The sequence below is a fragment of the Pleurodeles waltl genome, chromosome 7 (assembly GCF_031143425.1).
Source record: "Pleurodeles waltl isolate 20211129_DDA chromosome 7, aPleWal1.hap1.20221129, whole genome shotgun sequence".
Taxonomy (NCBI): domain Eukaryota; kingdom Metazoa; phylum Chordata; class Amphibia; order Caudata; family Salamandridae; genus Pleurodeles; species Pleurodeles waltl.
The window spans coordinates 811,807,052-811,830,307 of NC_090446.1; the positions used below are offsets into that span (position 1 = coordinate 811,807,052).

A 23,256-nucleotide genomic window follows, 5' to 3' on the forward strand; every position below is an offset into this window, starting at 1 on the left:
GGACTGGGTAGCTCCAAAAACCCAGACTCAAGTCAGGGCATTCCTTGGCTTGACTGGGTATTACAGGAGGTTTGTGAAGGGATATGGATCCATTGTGACAGCCCTCACTGAACTCACCTCCAAGAAAATGCCCAAGAAAGTGAACTGGACTGTGGAATGCCAACAGGCCTTTGACACCCTGAAACAAGCAATGTGCTCAGCACCAGTTCTAAAAGCTCCAGATTATTCTAAGCAGTTCATTGTGCAGACTGATGCCTCTGAACATGGGATAGGGGCAGTTTTGTCCCAAACAAATGATGGTGGCCTTGACCAGCCTGTTGCTTTCATTAGCAGGAGGTTACTCCCCAGGGAGCAGCGTTGGAGTGCCATTGAGAGGGAGGCCTTTGCTGTGGTTTGGTCCCTGAAGAAGCTGAGACCATACCTCTTTGGGACTCACTTCCTAGTTCAAACTGACCACAGACCTCTCAAATGGCTGATGCAAATGAAAGGTGAAAATCCTAAACTGTTGAGGTGGTCCATCTCCCTACAGGGAATGGACTTTATAGTGGAACACAGACCTGGGACTGCCCATGCCAATGCAGATGGCCTTTCCAGGTTCTTCCACTTAGAAAATGAAGACTCTCTTGGGAAAGGTTAGTCTCATCCTCTTTCGTTTGGGGGGGGGTTGTGTAAGGAAATGCCTCCTTGGCATGGTTGCCCCCTGACTTTTTGCCTTTGCTGATGCTATGTTTACAATTGAAAGTGTGCTGAGGCCTGCTAACCAGGCCCCAGCACCAGTGTTCTTTCCCTAACCTGTACTTTTGTATCCACAATTGGCAGACCCTGGCATCCAGATAAGTCCCTTGTAACTGGTACTTCTAGTACCAAGGGCCCTGATGCCAAGGAAGGTCTCTAAGGGCTGCAGCATGTCTTATGCCACCCTGGAGACCTCTCACTCAGCACAGACACCCTGCTTGCCAGCCTGTGTGTGCTAGTGAGGACAAAACGAGTAAGTCGACATGGCACTCCCCTCAGGGTGCCATGCCAGCCTCTCACTGCCTATGCAGTATAGGTAAGACACCCCTCTAGCAGGCCTTACAGCCCTAAGGCAGGGTGCACTATACCATAGGTGAGGGTACCAGTGCATGAGCATGGTACCCCTACAGTGTCTAAACAAAACCTTAGACATTGTAAGTGCAGGGTAGCCATAAGAGTATATGGTCTGGGAGTTTGTCAAGCACGAACTCCACAGCACCATAATGGCTACACTGAAAACTGGGAAGTTTGGTATCAAACTTCTCAGCACAATAAATGCACACTGATGCCAGTGTACATTTTATTGCAAAATACACCCCAGAGGGCACCTTAGAGGTGCCCCCTGAAACTTAACCGACTGTCTGTGTAGGCTGACTAGTTCCAGCAGCCTGCCACACCAGAGACATGTTGCTGGCCCCATGGGGAGAGTGCCTTTGTCACTCTGAGGCCAGTAACAAAGCCTGCACTGGGTGGAGATGCTAACACCTCCCCCAGGCAGGAGCTGTGACACCTGGCGGTGAGCCTCAAAGGCTCACCCCTTTGTCACAGCCCAGCAGGGCACTCCAGCTTAGTGGAGTTGCCCGCCCCCTCCGGCCACGGCCCCCACTTTTGGCGGCAAGGCTGGAGGGAACAAAGAAAGCAACAAGGAGGAGTCACTGGCCAGTCAGGACAGCCCCTAAGGTGTCCTGAGCTGAAGTGACTCTAACTTTTAGAAATCCTCCATCTTGCAGATGGAGGATTCCCCCAATAGGGTTAGGATTGTGACCCCCTCCCCTTGGGAGGAGGCACAAAGAGGGTGTACCCACCCTCAGGGCTAGTAGCCATTGGCTACTAACCCCCCAGACCTAAACACGCCCTTAAATTTAGTATTTAAGGGCTACCCTGAACCCTAGAAAATTAGATTCCTGCAACTACAAGAAGAAGGACTGCCCAGCTGAAAACCCCTGCAGCGGAAGACCAGAAGACGACAACTGCCTTGGCTCCAGAAACTCACCGGCCTGTCTCCTGCCTTCCAAAGATCCTGCTCCAGCGACGCCTTCCAAAGGGACCAGCGACCTCGACATCCTCTGAGGACTGCCCCTGCTTCGAAAAGACAAGAAACTCCCGAGGACAGCGGACCTGCTCCAAGAAAAGCTGCAACTTTGTTTCCAGCAACTTTAAAGAACCCTGCAAGCTCCCCGCAAGAAGCGTGAGACTTGCAACACTGCACCCGACGACCCCGACTCGGCTGGTGGCGATCCAACACCTCAGGAGGGACCCCAGGACTACTCTGATACTGTGAGTACCAAAACCTGTCCCCCCTGAGCCCCCACAGCGCCGCCTGCAGAGGGAATCCCGAGGCTTCCCCTGACCGCGACTCTTTGAACCTAAAGTCCCGACGCCTGGGAGAGACCCTGCACCCGCAGCCCCCAGGACCTGAAGGACCGGACTTTCACTGGAGAAGTGACCCCCAGGAGTCCCTCTCCCTTGCCCAAGTGGAGGTTTCCCCGAGGAATCCCCCCCTTGCCTGCCTGCAGCGCTGAAGAGATCCCGAGATCTCTCATAGACTAACATTGCGAACCCGACGCTGGTTTCTACACTGCACCCGGCCGCCCCCGCGCCGCTGAGGGTGAAATTTCTGTGTGGACTTGTGTCCCCCCCGGTGCCCTACAAAACCCCCCTGGTCTGCCCTCCGAAGACGCGGGTACTTACCTGCAAGCAGACCGGAACCGGGGCACCCCCTTCTCTCCATTCTAGCCTATGCGTTTTGGGCACCACTTTGAACTCTGCACCTGACCGGCCCTGAGCTGCTGGTGTGGTGACTTTGGGGTTGCTCTGAACCCCCAACGGTGGGCTACCTTGGACCAAGAACTAAGCCCTGTAAGTGTCTTACTTACCTGGTTAACCTAACAAATACTTACCTCCCCTAGGAACTGTGAAAATTGCACTAAGTGTCCACTTTTAAAACAGCTATTTGTGAATAACTTGAAAAGTATACATGCAATTTTGATGATTTGAAGTTCCTAAAGTACTTACCTGCAATACCTTTCGAATGAGATATTACATGTAGAATTTGAACCTGTGGTTCTTAAAATAAACTAAGAAAAGATATTTTTTTATATAAAAACCTATTGGCTGGATTTGTCTCTGAGTGTGTGTACCTCATTTATTGTCTATATGAATGTACAACAAATGCTTAACACTACTCCTTGGATAAGCCTACTGCTCGACCACACTACCACAAAATAGAGCATTAGTATTATCTATTTTTACCACTATTTTACCTCTAAGGGGAACCCTTGGATTCTGTGCATGCTATTCCTTACTTTGAAATAGCACATACAGAGCCAACTTCCTACATTTGTCATTTTCCAAGTTGAGAGTCGCTTTGCAAGGGGGCCCATGGACTCAAATTCTGCTCGATATACTGACGCATCCATAGCATCAAAGAACTCATCGTCCTCATTTATTTCCATTTTTAAACAGATACAACAGGAGCAGAAGGGAAAGGTATATACCTATATTACATAAATGGACAAAGCCTTTAAAATGGAGGGCTGGTGGTCAGCTTTAATATGTACTGGGCAAACAGCACTATTATAGGGTCTGAGCTTGGGACACCTCACCCTGGTGCATAAAAGACTGGAATGTAAGGGGTTTCCCCCTGAGAGTGTGTCCAAGTCAGCCAGCACGTCTTATGTAAAATGGCACGGACCCCAGGTGGAGCGTTAATTTTAAATAGTATGGACCCACGTTAATAGCAGGGCATGAGGAGTGACAGATTTGAAATCGGGCAGGCAATAAGAACCTCAGACGTCTGAGGCGTCACTCTCCAGACAGACAGGCTCTCCGTAGCTGGTGGCGTGCAATTTTACTCTGATCTAAAGAGAATCGAAGCGGAGTGCCTCAGCAGAACAAGTGCGTCACTCACGCACTACCTAGTGATGGGAAGGCCGCAACGTGGCACAAGCCGCACCAACAAATAACTGCAGCGAAGGAGCAAGAAGAATCGTAACACAATATAAAAGGAAGAAACAATATTTAAAATAACAAGTGTATAGGAAAAATAACACGGCAATATTAATATAAAATACATTAATTATGAGAGTAAAGATGTGTGACATCCTCAGCTGCGAGCAGCGAAGAAAGAAGATTAGGGGACACAGATGATGCACTATATTGTGGACTGCTGAATGTGGATTGGATATTCCATGGACTGCCTTTTTTCCTTGGTTATCGTGTTTTTTCTTCTAGATTCCCCATGTTTCATGGGAATAGTAGGTTTTTATTATTGAAGCTGTAAATGGCTGCTGTTCAATAAAGCAGAAGAATAGCATAACCCTCGCCTCCGGTCCTGACATAGAATTTATATTAAGGTCAAGGATAAGCTAGCCAGATAATCCCATTCCTCTTATTGCTGATGTAACCCTGTGTGCCTCGCCTCCACTTATTATTGCTGCCAAATAGCAGAGATTCAGTTGGTCTTGAACTACAGGGATGGAGGCTGGTTGTAAGGGAGCCTGGGCCTGAGAGCACAAGATTCATAATGCTTTCTTTGCTCTTTTGCCCTCTTTCATTTCCAAATGTGACCCAATCAGCCCTGATCAAGATTTTAGAAGCTCACCATTTAGGCATGTTTTTGCAGAAGTGCGAGAAAGAGCACTTATTTTCTTTTTGCTGGGTACATCTTTGCATCGGGAATGAGTACTGAGCCTAGAACTTGGAGTAATTATTAAACTCCACCCGCTCAATAGTCAATTTGACAACATTTTACTTCATATGAAAGGCTTGCTAACCCCTTTTTTCCTTACAACCAAAGGTATTACAAATAAAACAACTTCAAAATAAGACAAGAAAGGAATGTGTTACTTACCCTGTAAGCATCAATTCGTTGCATGTAGTGGCGTAGATTCATATGCTTAACATACTCCTACCCATCCAGTGCTGGGTTTGGACGTTTCCAACTTGTTTTTCTTCTAAAAAGTCTTAAGCCACGAGGAACAGTGACTCCTTCCATAGCCTGTATTGCACATGGTCATTGGTTCCTTTGTTACATTTTTTTTGGCTCATCGGATGAGTTTAGGATAGAAGCAGTAAAACGACAGTAAAGATGAACATTAAAGAATAGTTTTGACAAGGGTGAGCGTTGTAAAAGAGAGGTATGTACATTAGGCATTAGCATCCAGGGAGGAGGGCGGGTGCTTATGAATCTGCAGCACTAAACACTAGGAATAGATGCTTATGGCTTTTGGATAACATATTCCATTTGTAGCATGTTGTTGGCTCTAGATACATATGCTTATCATCAAATATAAAGCAGTGCTACCCAAAAGCAGTGGCTAGCCAATAGTTGAGGCAGATGATTGGAAAAGTGTTCATAATAGAGCTTGACCTACTCTAGCTTGCTGTGTTTTACGAATATATGTGGGTTGTTCCATGTAGCTGCTTTACAGATCTCTGCTAGCAGAATGTTTGTTAGAAAAGACATGGAGGCTCCTTTTTTTTGTGTAGTGTGAGGTCTCGGAGCATCGGGAAGCAATTGTTTAGCTTTGTGATCGCACATATGTATACATATTATTACCTATTTTGCGATTCCTGCTACCGAAATAGGTGAGCCCTTTTTTGGGTTTGAAAAAAGCAAAGAAAAGTTGTCTTTTGCAGAAGAGTTTTGTTCTCTCGATGTAGTATATTAGTGCTCTTTTAATATCGAGGGTGTGTAGAGTTCTTATTTCTACCAAGTCTGGTTTAGGAAAGAACACCTTTAGCTCAGTGGTTTGGTTGACATGAAAAGCGGAAACCACTTTACGGAGAAATTTGGGGTTTGTTCTTAGTAATAATTAATCTGGATAGACTTGGAAGAAAGGTTCTACCACAGTGAGCACTTGGAGCATTCATCCAAGAAATGTTATAGCCACCAAGAATGCTATCTTCTATGCGAGGAACTGTTGATCACATGTACGTAGTGGTTCCAAAGGTGGACCAATATGCCTGATGAGTACTATGTTAAGGCTCCAGACTGGTGCTGGTGGGATGGAGAGAGGAATGACCCTTTTTTATCCTTCCATAAATGCTATAATTATCGAGATTGTAAACAAGGACGTGTTGACTGTTTTGCACGTATGCAGCGAGTGCTGCTAAGTGTAATCTAATAGAAACATATGCAAGGCCATTGCTGTAGATGCAGTAGGTAACAAACTGTAGGCACGAACCCTATTTTTGGCATGGTTACCCCCACTTTTTGCCTGCTGTCAGTGTGTTTTGACTGTGTTCACTGGGATCCTGCTAACCAGGGCCCCAGTGACTGTGCTCTCTTCCTCTAAATTTGGTTGCTTAGGACTTAGCACACCCCACAACTGGCATACTGGTGCCCCCATATAAGTCCCTACTAGATGGTACTCAGATACCCAGGGCATTGGGCCACTCATAGGAGCCCATGCAAATGGTGTCTGCAGACCTATCATTGCAGCCTGCGTGAAAAGGTGCTTGCACCCTTTCACTACAGGTCACTGCACCAGGTTACTGTAAGTCACCGCTATGATAGGCCCTCCTAGCCCAGAGGGCAGGGTGCAGGTACCTGTGTGTGAGGGGGCCTCTGCATGAGCAGAGGTGCCCCTACAAACTCCAGCTCTATTACACTGAACTTAGTAAGTGCAAGAAAGTCGTTTTACCCATGTACTGGCCACTGAACTTGGGCATGTTTGATTTTAAACATGACGGAATCATACCCCAATACTGTTGCCAGAATTGGTTGTAGGAATACATGCACTCTGGGGACTCCTTAGCGGACCCCCAGCATTGCTCCTAGTAGTCTTCTGGGGTTTTCCAGTCAGCCAGTGCTGTAGCCACCCATGAGGCAGCTTGACCAGCTCAGGCAGAACAAAGGATTTCCTGTGGGAGAAGGAGGTAAAACCTAATTTGGTACCCTACTTGCATAAACAGGTTTGCACCGGTTCAGGGACCCCCCCGCCCCACCCCTGCTCTGGCCTGAAACTGGACAATGGAAAAGGAAATGACCACTTCCCCGTCCATGAACACCCCAAGGGTGGTATTAGTAGCCAAGACTTATCTAGGAAACATGCAAAGCTTATGCAATACCACTGTAGTCACATATCACTTAACACACATGAAATAACCACACAGTGTTACATAAAAAAGGTACTTTATTATGGTGACACAATCACCAAAATACTATATAGGCAATATCCCAACTGGAGGTAGAAGGGAGCTGGAGGATTCAAGAACCCCAAAAGGTAAGTGCCAGAATGCCCCCCAGCGACCAGGAGAAGAGAAGTAAGTACCTGGTTCTCCCCAACCCCACCAAAAGGACTTCCGAAAAGGATAATGCAAGATCCAGACAAAACTGCAAGAAAGCAACGCTCGATCCTGGTAGAGGAAGACCTGGAAAAGAAGAGGACCAAGTCCAGTTCACTTTGGAGTGTCCGGTGGTGGCAGGAGCCACTCACTACCCACCCATCTGTGGATGCAAGACCAGGTTGAAGGTGGACGAAGACAGTCAGCAGTGCAGCACTGGAGCAGCTGAGGAATTCCTGAAGTGATGCAGTAGACGTCCCACGACGGAAGAAGGATTGCAGTTGGTAAGTGGTGTGGAAAATACCACCAACAAGCCTTGGCAAAGGAAAATGTTGCGTTAGAAGAATGCAGAGCTGCCGGGGACCAGCAAGTTCCAGGAGAACTCAACCCACAGAGGGGAGTCCTGAGTGACCCTCAGCAGTGAAGAGAGTCACAGGAAGAGGTGGCAGCCCCTACAGGCAGCAAGCACAGGAGTCGAGGTGAGGCCCACACAGCACACCTAGGAAGGAGTCCCATGTCACCTGAGAAGCACACAGAGGGCTATGTGTCACAGAGAAGAGTGTTGGGGGGGTGGGGCTACAGGGAGCCTGAAGATCCCTTGGAGGAGATACCAATAAGCCTTGGTAGCTGCAAGAGACCCGGTGCATGGGAGTTCTGTCCTGCGTGGAGAGGCAAGAGCTCACTGTCTTCCAAGTTGGACAGCTGGTAGAGAGGACCAAAGGGACTCCCATGATGCAGGATCCACACAGCTCTGGAGGAGAGGAGATCCACACAGCGGGTCGTCGCTGTAGTTGGTGCCTGCAGATGCACAGGAGTGATTCCTTTACTACAACGGAGATTCTGTCTTGCTTCATGGTGCAGATTGAGGATTTGCTGCCCTCAAAGGTTGCACAGCTGGGAAAATGTTTCAGTTGCTGGAAGAAGCTGGAGAAACCATGTTGCAGAATGAAGTTGTCGCTGGAGCTGCAGATTATAGGTTCCTGTGAAGTCCAGTTGCAAATCCAGTGGCCAGAAGTCGAAGTAAACACTGCAGAGGAGTCCTGCTGGAATCTTGCCTGTCAAATCTGAGGAGGCTGAATTCTGCTGAGCACATCTGTGAAGTTGTCCACCCCTGGTAGGCATTCTGCTAGGCGGTGGATATATGGCCCAGTGCCATATGCAGACAGCTATGCGGGACAACTGAATGGAGTGTGGCCCCTTGTTTTTTTATGTAATACATGGCGGTCATGATGTAGGTGCGGACTAGAACCACCTCTTGTTGAAGATGTTGGTGATACACATTGAGAGCTAATTAAATTGCCAGCAGCTCTAGATGATTGATGTGAAGGTATTTCTGATTTGAAACCACTGGCCAAGCACCGTGAGATCTTGCGTATGCACCCCTCATTCATGTAGGGGTGCATCTGTTGTAATGGTCACCTGAGGGACAGGGGCTTTGAAGGGCCGACCATGAAACAGATTGTCGCTGCTCCACCACTGCAGAGAGCATGGGGCGCTGGTCCTATCAATACTAGTTCTTGTAGATGGTCCTCTGCTTGAGACCATTCTCATTGGAGGCACTATTAAAGAGGGCGCATGTGCGGACGTGCAGGCTGTAGGAAGCTGGCTCTTTAAAAAATATATCAAAATGACATATATTGTTAAAAGATTCCAGGGGTTACCTTACTAGGGGACAGGAGCTTGAACTACCAATCCCAGGGTGCTTTATTAGGGGGAAAGTGTGATTGAACGTCTTTTTTGAACATGTTCCAAAAGACCCAAGAGGGGGTAACAGGGAATTGACACTAAGAAAGAGGGAGGTTATGTGGATAATGCGTCTGAGGGCAGCAGAGGATGGTTTAAATACAGATCGGGAATTGGAGTATTTTTTGGGGGAGTAGATTCATTTGGAATAAGAATGATATTCTCGTGAGGGACCCATTTAGTGATATAAGTTGGACTAGGACTGATCATCATAATTATCTGATGGACATAATTGTTAACTACAATGTTAGTTATCTCGTTATTTTCTTTTTGCATGTATTCAATATTGGATTTTAGGTTACACATGTGGAGTTATGAAGTGATATATTGAATGTATTTAATTAACTGGAATCTATGATGATGATGTGAGAAGAGATATTGCTGTGATTTATGATTATTACTCAATAGTTATTTAGAATATGACATTTTAATTGTGATTAACAGAAAAGTATGTTCTTAATAAGATCGTAGGCCACTCACGCATGATGATATAAGCTCTTTGCCTCTATAAAAGATAGGTAGAGCACGTTTGATTTCTGCTTGTTTGAATTACTACTTTTTCTTTTTTATATTTTTATTTTATTTTTCATTTTATTTTCACTAATTATACTATTTATTTTATTTTATTTTTATTTTTATTTTTAATTTCCAATTCTAATTTTATATTACTTAAGTGGACGGCACTTTTACTGTACACACTCACTTATTAGTGGTTCTATTATATTGGTTGAGTTTTGTTTAATTAGTGAATACTTAGGAGGTTAATAAGATATGTGTTCAGACCGGGCGGCGTTGCCGAATGGATTAGTTTTATTACTGTGGACACGGACGTCTAGTAGTTTCTTTTGGAGTAGTCCTCTTTTTACTGCTCCGGTAGAATTGCTAAATAAAGCAGCTTTGGGGCGTGGCACAGACCGCGTACTCGCGTCCGTTAGAGAGAAGGTGAATTTGGGAGCGTAATTGCCGGCTTTTTGGAAGTAACCAGGACTCTTTACTTGATTGCCGGCTTGTTTATAGACCGGGACGCCGCTATAGAAGGTAATTGAATATAGAAGTTAAACTGTGAGACATTATTGTTGTATATGCTTAACGGCGATCGGAAGCCTGTGTTTTGGGCTTACGTCCGACTCCGTTTGGGCTTGACAATTTATATTGCTTAAGAATTTTCTGTATTTTTAGTGAAACGGTTACCCTCGATTAAAAGGATTTTTTCTGCCGTAATGGCATTGGATTTGTTGCTGAAGAGATTTCACGTTTTATGAGGAGACTAATGTTCAGGTATTTGGATATTTAGGTTTGAACTAACCAGTAAATGGTGTTAGGATGAGTTGTATTTTGATACATTATTACATAACGTGGCATTAAAAGCGGCCGTCTGCTCCACAACTTATTAATAATATTTTTAACATCTTATCACATAATTGAATTAATTGGTTACATACACTCAAAGGGTTTTATTTTCAGTGGCACAAGGAAACTTGCAGAATGAGTTCACGTTTGGGTAATTTAAATACTAACAACCAACTAATAGTAGGTTGGGTTTGCAACTGGATATTAGTGCATGGTAGAGGAGTTTGTTAATTTCAAATATTCATCAACTATTAATGTGTGAAGACTGTTTAATGAATTGTATATGATGTTTCAGCCCTGATGAAGTCATTAGACGAAACACGTGTTGGCTGTAGGGTCTTGATGGAACTGATGGACTAATTATGTGAAACTAAAAGCCTAGTATGGCTGGGAGGCTTCTATGCAAAGGAAGTAGTAACAATTGATGATCAAGAGATTAATACAGCTATGCGTTCTCTTTACGGATTGGATGGCTATAACGGATGAGCTCTTTGGAACAAGATTGGAAAATGGACTTGTAATGAAACATTATGATTATGAAAGAATGCAAGATTCATCTATGCAGCTAAGTCGGATGTGACATGTGTGAAATAAAAAATCTTGGTTTGACTTAATTGGGCTCAGGATATTTTGGTGGTAATATTGTGTATGTTAACGCCTTTCTTCAGTTAAATTATGGTTGAGTAACAAACCATGTGTTATTGACTATTAGTAATGTACCAGTGTTTGTAACTGATATTAGATACTTCATATTATATTGTGATAGCAACGAGTGCCTCAGCATGTATTAATTGATTGTAAAATCAATGCGGAGGATATGCGGGGGTAATCCTCACTGTAGAGCACCATTGTAGATTAGTGTAACACAGTTATACATTCCCAGATTACTGAGTGTGCCACGTCTTCCTTCATATACCCCCTCTTTTCTCAGGAGTTTTATCAGGGAAGAGTGTTAGACATCTGCAAATACACACACACAGTCAATAAATGAGACACACGACTCAATAAGGAGATGCACACCAATTACCAAAAAATAACAAGTATCTTAATATATATTTAGGCACCAGAATCAAGCTGATCAGGTAAGTACGTTTTTCAATAAAAATACGATCAGGTTTCAAAAGTCAAAAAAGTACATTCCTATGGAGGAAAAACAAATACTGCACACAGATATAGTACAGTGACGTACTGGACCAATCTCCTGGACTTAAGTTAAGTATTAGGCAAGGGTCAGGAACACACCAACAGCTCATACCAGGCAGCACCGGGGAGGCAGGGTGCCAAGGGGTAGCACGGCATTGGGTGCCTAATGTCAGTCAATGGGGATCGGGAGAAAAGAGGCTGCAGATCTGGACAAGGAGTCCAGACGAGGAGAACCAACAGGTAGCTCTAAGTCTTCAGATGCTCAGGAATGGAGAGACAACTTCAGTCTTCTTCTCCACAGGCCAGGGGCGACGGGTGCACAGGTGTCCTGAGGCGTCAGGTACTCTCCACCTAGAGCACTCGTGGTTGAGGGGGCCTGCGGTCGGAGGCTGCAGGTGGCATCTGTGAGTCCACAGTGGGCAAGTGCAAGGTGGGATTTGTCTCTGGAGGGCTGGGGAACCACATTGGCACCACTGGCCCACTTCAGCTCCGGCTACATGGTATGGGTATAGAGGTGCTTTCAGATGTTGGGTTTTTGTGGTCCAGAGTCCTCACAGGTCTCTTGGGGTGCCTGCAAAATGCAGGGAAGCAGCTGTGCTGCTCCACGGGAGTTCAAGTGCATTTGTTGAAGGCAGGCAGGCCTCTGATGATTTTGGAGGCACAGCAGCATGCAGGACGAGTTGATGTGGTCGCAAATATGTGGAAACAGCAGACAGGCCGGCAGGGCTGGGGCCAAGTCAGGTGCTTCTTTCTCAGTCTGTGTAGGGTAGTAGCCAATGGTCTACTTACCTATGGGGTCACTGCGCCCCCTGTATTACCACTTCCTGTGGGAAGTGGGCATAACCCTACCCCAGAGTTCCTACTTCTGCCAAAACCAAGATGGCAGATTTCTAAACATCGTGTCCACATCAGACAGCTCATCTTAGGGGTGAGACTGACCTGAAGGGAGGACATACCTCTCTGAATACTAAATTTCCCACCTGTCCCAGTGCCAAATCGGTGCTGGGAATGGGGGGTGCAGTGGTGGCATCTCTCCTTTGAGTGAACCCAGATCTACATACTAAGGGCAGTGGGCTTCTTTAAAGTCCCCTGCCTTTGAATGTAGATTTACAGGTCATCCTGTTGGGTGAGGTGAATTAACAGAACATGCTTTGTTTCTGAGTGCTCAAGAGTAATGGCTTTCATCCTAAGGGGCCAGAATCTTGTCTGGTGGTGGCAGGCTGGCTAAAACGCGTCAGTCCCCACATAGGTATTTGGTAGGTTTTCAGGGGGCGCCTCAATTGTGCCCTCTGGGTGCATGTATTAATAAGTTCATTACTGGCATCAGTGAGGGCTTAGTAGTACGAGATGCTTGATACCAAACATCCATATTTTTATTGAAGCCACCATGTAGCTGGGGAAACTTTTTTTCCAGTGTCCAGCACATGCACTTAAAATAGCTTCACTGCTCACTCACTATGTCTAAGAATCGATAAAGACTACTTTATAGTAGCGTGCAGCCCTGTGCAGAACTTCATGGTAAGTTGTTGTGTCATCTGATGGGGAGGGTTCAGCGGTGTAAACGGCTAAGGTCAGTATAATCATGAGGGTCTATATCATAGCTACCCCTATGCATCATCAATATTATTAGGGTCACCATGAGGATCTAGAAGATATGGTATTTCATATAGGTCAATATTAACCCCTGTGCTATGCTCCCCGAAGGACAATGATGCGGGTAATCCCTGTGGGTAAGCATGAGGGGAGTGCTGGGCTGATCATGGATGAGCAGGTGGTGTAGCTGTTCCAGGCAGGAGCAGGTGGTATAGCTGTTGCAGGCAGCAGAGGAAGAACAGCAGGTGAAGTACAGGGTTTAGGTAATGATGGAGGGGGAAAGGGGTTGGAGTTGAGGAAACACTATTGGGCTAGTACCCCTGTCTATGGTTTTTTTGTGGAGTCTTGTGTGGCTCAGGCCCCATGATCTCCTCCTCAAATGTCTTCTTCGTCTTAGAGAGCATGTCTTTTGGTGCTGGAGGTGGTTTTGTATCTACCCTTCCAGTGTCCAGGTCAATATTCCGAGTCTTTTGTTTGATTTCGAGTTTTTCTATTAGTTTGGCGAGCATAGGCTCAACAGGACTCTCCCTTGGCTTTGTGGAGTTCTTACTTTGTTTCAGTGCCGAGGGTGATTTTGGGGCAATGATTTGTGTGCCGAAGGTGTTTTTCAGTGCTGAGGTGTGCTTGGTACGTAGAGATGCCTTTGACTCCAAGGATATCGTCAGTTCCGAAGTAGTAGCTTTTGGCTCTGAGGGCCTCGTTGGCATCAAGGTTTGCGCTTAGGGATGCCAACACCCAGGCTGGCTTTGACTTCGACACAGTTGGCGGCTTTGTTTTTTTCAGTGCCTTTAGGTGCTTGTGAAGGAGGAAGGATGGGTATTTACTTTTTTGCCTTATGCCGGTCGCCTCCATGGCCCGAGGACAGTGAGGTTTTGTGAACCCTTGTATATGTTATTGTGTGAGCATGGGAGGTTTTCGCAGGTGTACTCACAAGCCCTTTCATGGTTGTAGGCTCACATTCAGAATCAGACCCTTCCTCATAGGCACGTCCTGGGCTTCAGCTTCTTCTGCTATGTCCTCTTCGGTTTGGAGATCGAGTGGCTGGTCCCCGAAAATATGGGGCACATGTTCGGCTTCAGTGCTTGCATGGTGGTATGAGTCCAGTGCTGCTCTCTCTGTTGGTTAATTGTCTTTTTTCGACTGGAAGGCCAGGTAAGCTTCACAGGACGTCTCCTCTTGTTTTGGAGAGAGGCACAGATTGCAAAGTGTTGATCCTGCTTGGAATATTTAGCGTGGCACTTAGAGCAGAAACTGAAGGGAGTCTTTTCCAACACTTTGTGAAGTTGGAAGATGTATCTGAACCGGGCCCAGACCCTGGCGGGTGAAATGAAGTACATGGAGAAAAAGAGACGTCGGTTGTCTTCGAATGTATCACATAAAAGGGTTACGAATTGGGGCACTGAAAAGACCTCATGGAAAGTGTCGAAGCTTCGGTCTTGGAGCTCCGAGATAGATGTCCGAACCCGATGGCTGAGAAAAACAATCTAAAGAAAAAAGGAGACAAGGGCTATGCGAAATACAGGCTATGGACGAAGTCACCAAAGTTCATGACTCAAAGGGCTTTGAAGAAAAAGAAGTTGCAAACGTCTGAGCCCAACACTAGATGGCAGAAGTATGCTAAGCATATGTATCTTCGGCTAAGACATGCTACAAATATACAACTTCATTAAACTAAAACAATTATCTGGAATAAGGAAGAGTAGCATTTAAAAGTATAACAACTGATTTTTACCTTTAGCTTCAAATTCTTTAACAACAGCATCCATTCTGTCCTGGTAAAATGACTCTCCCCTTTCAATAAGCTTGATTTCCAGGCAGTCATAGATTTTCTGGAACTCTGGAGGGGACAAACAAAGAAATTCACAAACCATGCTTTACAAACGTAAGAGCATTTCAGTTCTGAAAAGAATAGTTCATGAAACGTATAGTGATGCAGAACACCAGTCAGTTATGAGTACAGCACAGGAAGATACTTTGTTTCAACAAACCATAATTATGCCATGGTCCACATAAAATCACGTTTTGGAAACATTTTATTTTTTTACACGGATTACGCTTGAGATTAAAAAAATACAGTTTTAATCAGAACTCTTTGAAAAGCTGGGAGGAAAGAGAACTTGATCCATCTATTTAAAATGTTTTGCATGCATAACCCTGATATTATAAAGAAACACTATGATAATAACAAGCAGTGGCAAAGCCAACAGGTCTCGCCATTAAAAGGTGAGGGGCAAACTACTGGTTTTCCAAAAGCTTGTTTGCTTTGGCATTAGCAAAAATATTTAAAAAACGGTCAATTGTGCGTCACAAGGAATGTGTAATCACGTTTAGTCATCTTGGAATGATTTTTCTTCACAGTTGGTCATCTGGGGATATTCTATCATTCAAAAGATGAAAAAGAACGACAAACTATCCACTGTGCGGGCTCAAGTCATGTAAATCACTAGCAGACAGGTTGGCATTTTTCACTTAAAGTTTAATTTATAGTACTAAGCTTGTCAATGGCCACTTGTGAATGATACATAGAAAAACGTGTGTGAGGGGGTGAGAAAGAAGAGAGCAGCCCAGTAGCAGTATGCAGCTGTCACACCTTCCCAAAAGCAGCTGTCAAAAAATACTTTAAAGAAGCCAATGAAGCAAGGTGAAAGAAAGCAATGCACGACTGCCGAGTACTGAACGACAAATTAAAAAAAATGTTCCTGATGTCAGTAGTGAAGTGATACAACTCAGGCATTAAGAACAATGATATGCTACAGTGTTGGGAAATATACAAAGCCAGTCACTCAGGAGCAAGTGGCTCACCAAAAGCCCGCTCTATGCATTAATGCATGGGACCATTAGGTCTTCAGCAACAGTTAGTGCTGCCTGCTGAGGAGGCCCTCTTAGAAACCAGAACCATTTAAATTTTAAAGACCTAAGAATGAAAACAAGAAAAAAACTGTTATGTTTTCTTCTGGTAGTTAAAAGATTCACATTAGAATTGTAATTAATAAACGCCATATATTTTTGAAATAAACCAAGCTGTTAAGTTACAGCATGACTTTATGAAAGACAGGTATATACAGTAGTAAACCATTTCAATTACGCCTTTTTTTCCTAATACAAAAACAGTAGCTATTTTTAAACAGATTGCCAGGTCTTTTTTCTCTTTAATTTTTGCTTTAAAAGGACAAGATGGATTTTCTGCAAGATGTAAGCACATGATGAATAATTGATCCATCTTTTTCTGGGAAGTATTTCAATTACAGGTAAAGCAATAGTAAGGTCATTCAAACTGGAAAGAATCAGATTAAATTTGGCTGGTAATACCATGACAAAACTAAACAAAGGAAGGCTACCTATCCACGAAAGTGTATTGTAACTCCAATAAAACATTTGCAACTAAGGAAAAATTGAGAGCCTTCATATTGGTTACACCTCCTGTTAGCCAACGAATGAACCACAACCTGAATAACAGCACAAATACGTGTTCTGCTAATTTCCAGGCGACCAGCTTGCCAATTAAACATAGATTATCTACTAGCGCTTTAAAACAGCCATATTTCATCAAACCAACAGGCAAACATATTCTCATAATAAATGTTGTGACGTTCATGAAAGACGTGAAAACCAAACTGACGGGCACCATGAAAACTATACATACACATGAAAAGTTGTTCATGGTCTCGAATATCCCACAAAATACAGCTTCATAAAAATTAGCTCTCATGCCGAGAAAACTGCACAAGAAGACTACCATAAGATAACGGACATTGCATAAAAACAGCAGGATAAAATAACACAGGTTACTTACTAAGCCGACACATTTCTCTCTGCCGTGTAATAAATAGAACAAGTGCTCAGCTTCAAATGAGGATCATGGCAAGGAACCCATTTTAAATGCTAACAGGCATACAGATCATGAGAAAATGGACCAATTTTAATGCAATAGGAAGTCTCATGTATGAAAAGACAAAGTACCTTCTCGAGATACATCACAGATCAGATTCCATGCTTTTATGATGTCTGGGCGTTTGCTCTGCAAATCCACCACACACTGGTATGCCCGTTTCTTAAAGTCTTCCTCCTGGTCAAACCTGGTTTTAGATTCCTAAATCAGCAAAGAAAAAGTCATACTAATATTTTCACATGCTTTCAAAGGCAGAGCTATTACAAGAGCTATCGAGTTTGCACATCATGAGGGCATAAACAAGAATTTGTCTCACAAGTGTTGACAGCATCACATTCTTATTACAAGGTATGGCAGGACCTTCTTTGTTTTGCCCTTTAGATACATCACAAAGCAATTTAATCAATGGGTTAATAAGCATCTGATTTGACGTCTAATGTTGGTCTATCTTGTTGTGGAAAATCTGATATCTGCCATAGTTTTCAGTAGACTTATTTTGCACGAAACATATGGAATCATTAAATAAATGTTTATTATTAAATTGTCACCAGTATTTTGTATTTTCGGCTAGGTAATGGTCTGTCAATTAATACCAAAAAGAACAACTTGCTTAAGTTTGGTAACACTCTTTCGGGTAAAGACTTATCTAGCCACAGAGCCCTCTCCATTTAAGTATTCCCCAGGTGTCAGACTGGATCTGGAAACTGTTTGGCAATACCGCTGCGTGCCCGAAAGTGTCACTGTGTGGCTCCTCTCCGGAAACGATGTGCTGGACCTACAAAGGCACCATTCCTGTACTCCGACATCAGTTGCTTTCGAGACTCTTCGTGCCTCCAGACTTGAGCCCCAAAAACGATCGGTTTATCACTATGCAGATTCCTAGGCTATCGATCTTAATGAAGGACAGAGTCCAAACACAGAACAGTTAGGATGGGAGGAGCGAGGAGGAGTCTGTTGCTAGACAGTCTCTACCAGAAAGAGTGTTACCAGAGGTAATTAACTTGTTCTCTTGATAGACCTGTCTAGCCGTAGATTCCTCATCTTTTGAATAAGTATCAAAGCAATACACAAGGAAAGTGGTCTGGGAATGGACTCAAACCCGAAAGTCCTGCAAAGTGCCCTTCTCAGCAGACTGGTCTGTCCAGACAATAGTGTGACATGAACATATGGAGGGACGCAGATGTAGCTGCCAGGCAGATGTCTAGGACAGGACATACGCAAGCTAACACAGTGGTAGTAGTTTTGGCCCTGTTGGAATAGGCACACAGTCCTTTTATCTGCCCTTCCAAGGCGGGCTTCTCCTTTGTGTGGCTTCCTGCAGCAGGGAAGTAACACCTCCCTCCAAAGCAGGCGTCTATCGCCCCCTCTTCTGAGAGTCGTTAGCACATCTCGGGAGAGAAGAAAGCTGTCTTGTGCAACCGTTAAGGGCACAGGAGACTAAAGGCAACAAAGTGGCAACTTTGTAAAACTTGCACACTACAACCTGTTACCTTAATTTCTACTACAGAATCCAGTCGGGCTTCATTGAACCTTTCAGGAGCACAGTAAATAGGTCAAACAAATTCTTCCACAGTAAAATCACCAGTTTTGCATTTGTACTGTCAGAACATCTGTACATGTTTTGCTTAGGGTGACTTTCACATATACCAGGTGAAGACTTGGCTTTACCAGTGCTTAAAATGGCAAAGTAGGGCTAGCAGTTTAAAGCTGCTCTCCCAGTCTGAAATGGTGGACTGGGTGACTCGTTTTACCTGTGTCACACTCAGGGTAGCACAACTAGTGCTGCAAACCCAGGGGTGACATTCTAACTTACATGTCTGGGGTACCATATACACAGGACTTGCATGTAAGTTGGCTTATGCCAATTGGGTATAAGCCAATTTGACATTCATGTTTTAGGGTCAGGGTAGGTTTGGATAGCAGGCCTCAGTGCACCCTCAGAGTGAAAAAAACAGCAGCATCAGTCCAAAACCTTGGGGGTGAGCATACAATAGAAGGAATTTCCTTGCAGCCTCTAACCATGATCCAGTTGATAAAAAGTTTCCTAATTTCGGATTTTAGAACCTTACAACAAAATTTATTTCCGATTCCACCACTCTTCAAGAAACCCATCTTTAATCATACAGCACTAAACAATTTTCACTTGAGAGTGGGATTGAACTGGGTTGAGAAAATCTTTGAGAAACTTTAAGATGCCAACTCCAGCCCATTCTATCCAGAGCCCCGCCAATAAAAGTTTCAACCCATGCACGGAAGCAAAATCGAGTTTAGAGAATGTTTGGGATGACATGCGCCATAAAGCAAACCAGGACTGCTCATGCTGCATCTCTATGAGGCATTTGATAATGTGGGTGACACACTGTTGTCCTAGCTGAGAACAAAGAGATGAATCTCAGACTTTGGACAGCAGAGAGTTGCCTCCTTTCTTAACAACAGAATCTAATGTGTCAAACTGGGATTCCATCTTTCATCACCGCTCCTCATTAATGTGCCTATTAAGCTGCTTCTTGATCTTTTCAGGGCAACTCTATCTGCTCGAGAAAAGGCCTGAAGATAGTTTACACAGGTTGCTGTCAGCCTCAATAAGGGTGCGCATTATTCTCCTCGACCCAGTTCCCATTGCTCAAATCTTTCACCTTTCTGTCCAGATCCATCAGTGGTATTTGGTACCAAAATGCAGCATGGTGAGAAACTGAATAACATAGGTATGCCTAGGTCTCAGACTGCAAAAGAGTAGAGACTCTTGGTTCAAGCTAAGTCAATTTCATAGGGCACTGAACGTTATACATGACCATCAGGTGGTGCTGGAGGGCCTACTCTACACCAGACGGCATTATAGAAATGCACTCTAAAAAGGTTTGCCAGACTTTGAACTCAAAAGATGGCAGCAAGTTCAAGATGCTGTGGATCACCTTGTTTTCTTCCTCAGATAAGAGACTCAGGCCCTCATTCTGACCCTGGCGGCGGAGGACCGCGGGAGCACCGCCGACAGGCCGGCGGTGCTCCAATGGGGATTCCGACCGCGGCGGTAAAGCCGCGGTCGGACCGGCACCACTGGCGGGCTCCCGCCAGTGTACCGCCGCCCCATTGAATCCTCCACGGCGGCGCAGCTTGCTGCACCGCCGCGGGGATTCCGACCCCCCCTACCGCCATCCAGATCCCGGCGGTCCGACCGCTGGGATCCGGATGGCGGTAGGGGGGGGTCGCGGGGCCCCTGGGGGCCCCTGCAGTGCCCATGCCACTGGCATGGGCATTGCAGGGGCCCCCGTAAGAGGGCCCCTACATGTATTTCACTGTCTGCTGTGCAGACAGTGAAATACGCGACGGGTGCAACTGCACCCGTCGCACAGCTTCCACTCCGCCGGCTCGATTCCGAGCCGGCTTCATCGTGGAAGCCTCTTTCCCGCTGGGCTGGCGGGCGGTCTGAAGGCGACCGCCCGCCAGCCCAGCGGGAAAGTCAGAATTACCGCCGCGGTCTTTCGACCGCGGAACGGTAATCTGACGGCGGGACTTTGGCGGGCGGCCTCCGCCGCCCGCCAAGGTCAGAATGAGGGCCTCAGTTTCTATCGACAGAAGATCTGTTTTGCTTTATGCTATATGACTGAATAAAAAATAACTAAATAGTTAATTTTAATGGCTTTCCAGCTGGCTGCAAGAAGCAATAAAAGAATCAGTGGCATAGCTACACATCCTACTTGATCTCCTTTGCTATGAAAGACCATTCTCTTGGCAAAAATGTTACTTACCTACCATAATGCCTTAACTGGTAGAGACTATGGGCCTGATTACAACTTTGGCAGAGGGGGTTAATCCGTCCAAATGTGACGGACATCCCACCCACTGTATTACGAGTTCCATAGAATATAATGGACTCGTAATATGGCGGGTGGGATACCCATCACATTTGGGTCGGATTAACCCCCTCCGCCAAAGTTGTAATCAGGCCCTATATCTAGCTGCAGAGTGCTTAGCTTAGACTATTCCACAGGCATCAGGCTCGATCAAGAAAGTTTTGCGCGGCACCCCTGTGCGTCAGTATGTGGTATTGTTTGGCTCTGCACCAGCAGCAGCGTCTGCACTGGAAGGGATGTGCACGGTGCCTATATAGGCACCACCACAGCCGGCTGATGTCAGTTTCTTTTCATAACTTTCCACACAAGAACAAATACTGGAAGGAATGCACACCACAAATAAAACTGACACACTAGTGTGTATTGCTTCGGCCTTTAGAAGGGTGACCCTTTGAAATCAGCTTGCAGATCGGGGAGGATGGAAGGGACGGTAAGCAATCTGCGGCTAGATAGGGTCCCTACCTGATAAGGCGTTACTGAAGTTAGGTAACCTGTTCATTTGTGAGACATTTAGCTAGAAATTCCATACCTTAGAATAGGTACCCAAGCAATACCCTCCCAGAGGTGGGTTTGTGATACAGATTAAATCAAAAGGTCCTGCAGGACCGCATGGGCAGAGTCCCCGTCACAGTGGACCTGACCATCTAGACAGAAATGTTTGGTAAACCTGTGCAAAAACGCCCACGATGCTGCCTGACAGATGTCCAGGACAGGGACTCGAAAGCTAATGCGGCAGTCGCAACCATGTCTCTAGTAGAATGTTGCTTTTTGCCAGAGAGTAGCAGATCTTTATGCAGAGAACAATCCATCGTGAGATGGCCCTTTTCTGCACAGTCTTCCCTTTCTTAGCCCAGACATACCCTTCAGAGAGTTGACTGTGTCTTTTGTGCAATCTAGGTAGAACGACAACTTTCTTTTTGGATCCAGACAATGAAGTTTCTCCTCTTCTTTAGAAGGGTGAGGCAGGGCAGAGAAAGTAGGTAAGATGACGTGCTGACCTACAAAAAAGAAAAAGGTGGCACAGCTTTCAGGAGAAAGGAAGCATGGGTCCTACGTACCAGCTGTCAGAGTAAAAGGTGTTGAACAGAGACTGACCCTCCTGGCCGATGTTTTGCCCGCTAGAAAAGCCATCTTGATGGTATGCAGGTAAAGTGGGCTGTTGTGCTTCAACTCGAAAAGCGCAATTATAAGAAAATTCAAGACCAGGTTAAAATCCCACTGGGGCATGATCAATGTCCTAGGAGGAAACGTGCTTAGAGGAACCTAGTAACAACAGTTGACTTTAACAAAGAAAAAGGGTCCGGCAACTGCAAGAATGCCGAAATGGTGGGCAAGTTAACCTGTAACAGTGCCCAGAGCCGAACCCTGTTGGGCTACAGAAAGAACCAACAGTAAAACTTGGGATAAGGGAGGATCAATATTCTTGGATGTACATCATGCCACACTCTTGTCCCAACAGCAATTGTATACCATCTTGGTAGAGGGATACCTAGCTGCAAGAATAACATCACAGACTTCAGGAGAATGGTTGAAAGCTCTCCACTGTCACTGCTCAATGTGCAAGCATGAAGGCGGAGCATGCACAGATTCGGGTGAAGGACCCTGCCCTGCTGCTGAGAAAGAAGAACTTCCTGAAAGGAAAGTCTGAATGGAGGACCAATGGTAATGCTAAGGAGCTTGGGATATAAGACTCTCCTTGCCCATTACAGTGATACAACAATGACATGGGCTCGGTTGTTCCTGATCTTCTTGAAATCTTTGGGCAGGAGTGGTATCAGCAGAAAGGCATACAGGAGGCCAGAGTTTCACTTGAGACAAAAATCATCTCAGAGTGCAAACCGCCCTAGAAAATCCAGTGCACAAAACTGCTGACGCTGTATGTTCTCAGTGGTGTTTTACAGATCTAAGCAAGGTTCTCCCCACTGTTGAAAAAGACCGTGCACCACTTCCGGATGGAGATGTCATTCGTGATCCACTAGGCATTGATAGCTGAGTTTGTCTGACCTGGAATTCAGAGAGCTCACTAGGAGTTGAGCCACCTGGGAAATGCCCTGATGTTTCAGCAATGTCCAGAAGCAAAGTGCCTCTTGATAAGGGGTTCAGGACCTCACCCACCCTGTCTGTTGCAGTACCACAATGCACTGGTGTTGTCTGTGAACATCTGCACTAGCTTTCCCTTGAACAAAGAAAGAATGGCTTTTAGTGCCAACTGGATCGCACGATACTCCACCCGGCAGGTTGATTCGAAGCCCTGACTCCACAGAAATGAGTTCCCTGATCTCCACCTCCCCCACCGATGGCCACCCCCAGCCCATGAGTGACGTATCTGTCACTACAGTCATCTCTAGTTGGGTAAGGGAGAGGGGTCTGCGGCTGACCCAA

The 23,256-nt window shown here is 45.4% G+C and overlaps 1 protein-coding gene across 2 annotated transcripts in view; it reads right to left on the bottom strand.

Annotated features, from left to right (window-relative positions):
• Positions 1–23,256, bottom strand: part of RARS1 (arginyl-tRNA synthetase 1) — a 230,040-nt gene that overhangs the window by 131,254 nt on the left and 75,530 nt on the right. For both annotated transcript variants that reach the window (XM_069199348.1, XM_069199349.1), the window contains exons 8-9: positions 17,095–17,224; positions 14,867–14,971 (exon numbers count right to left, since the gene is read on the bottom strand). In XM_069199348.1, the coding sequence (XP_069055449.1) occupies positions 14,867–14,971; positions 17,095–17,224 (235 nt within the window). The remainder of the gene's footprint in view (positions 1–14,866; positions 14,972–17,094; positions 17,225–23,256) is intronic.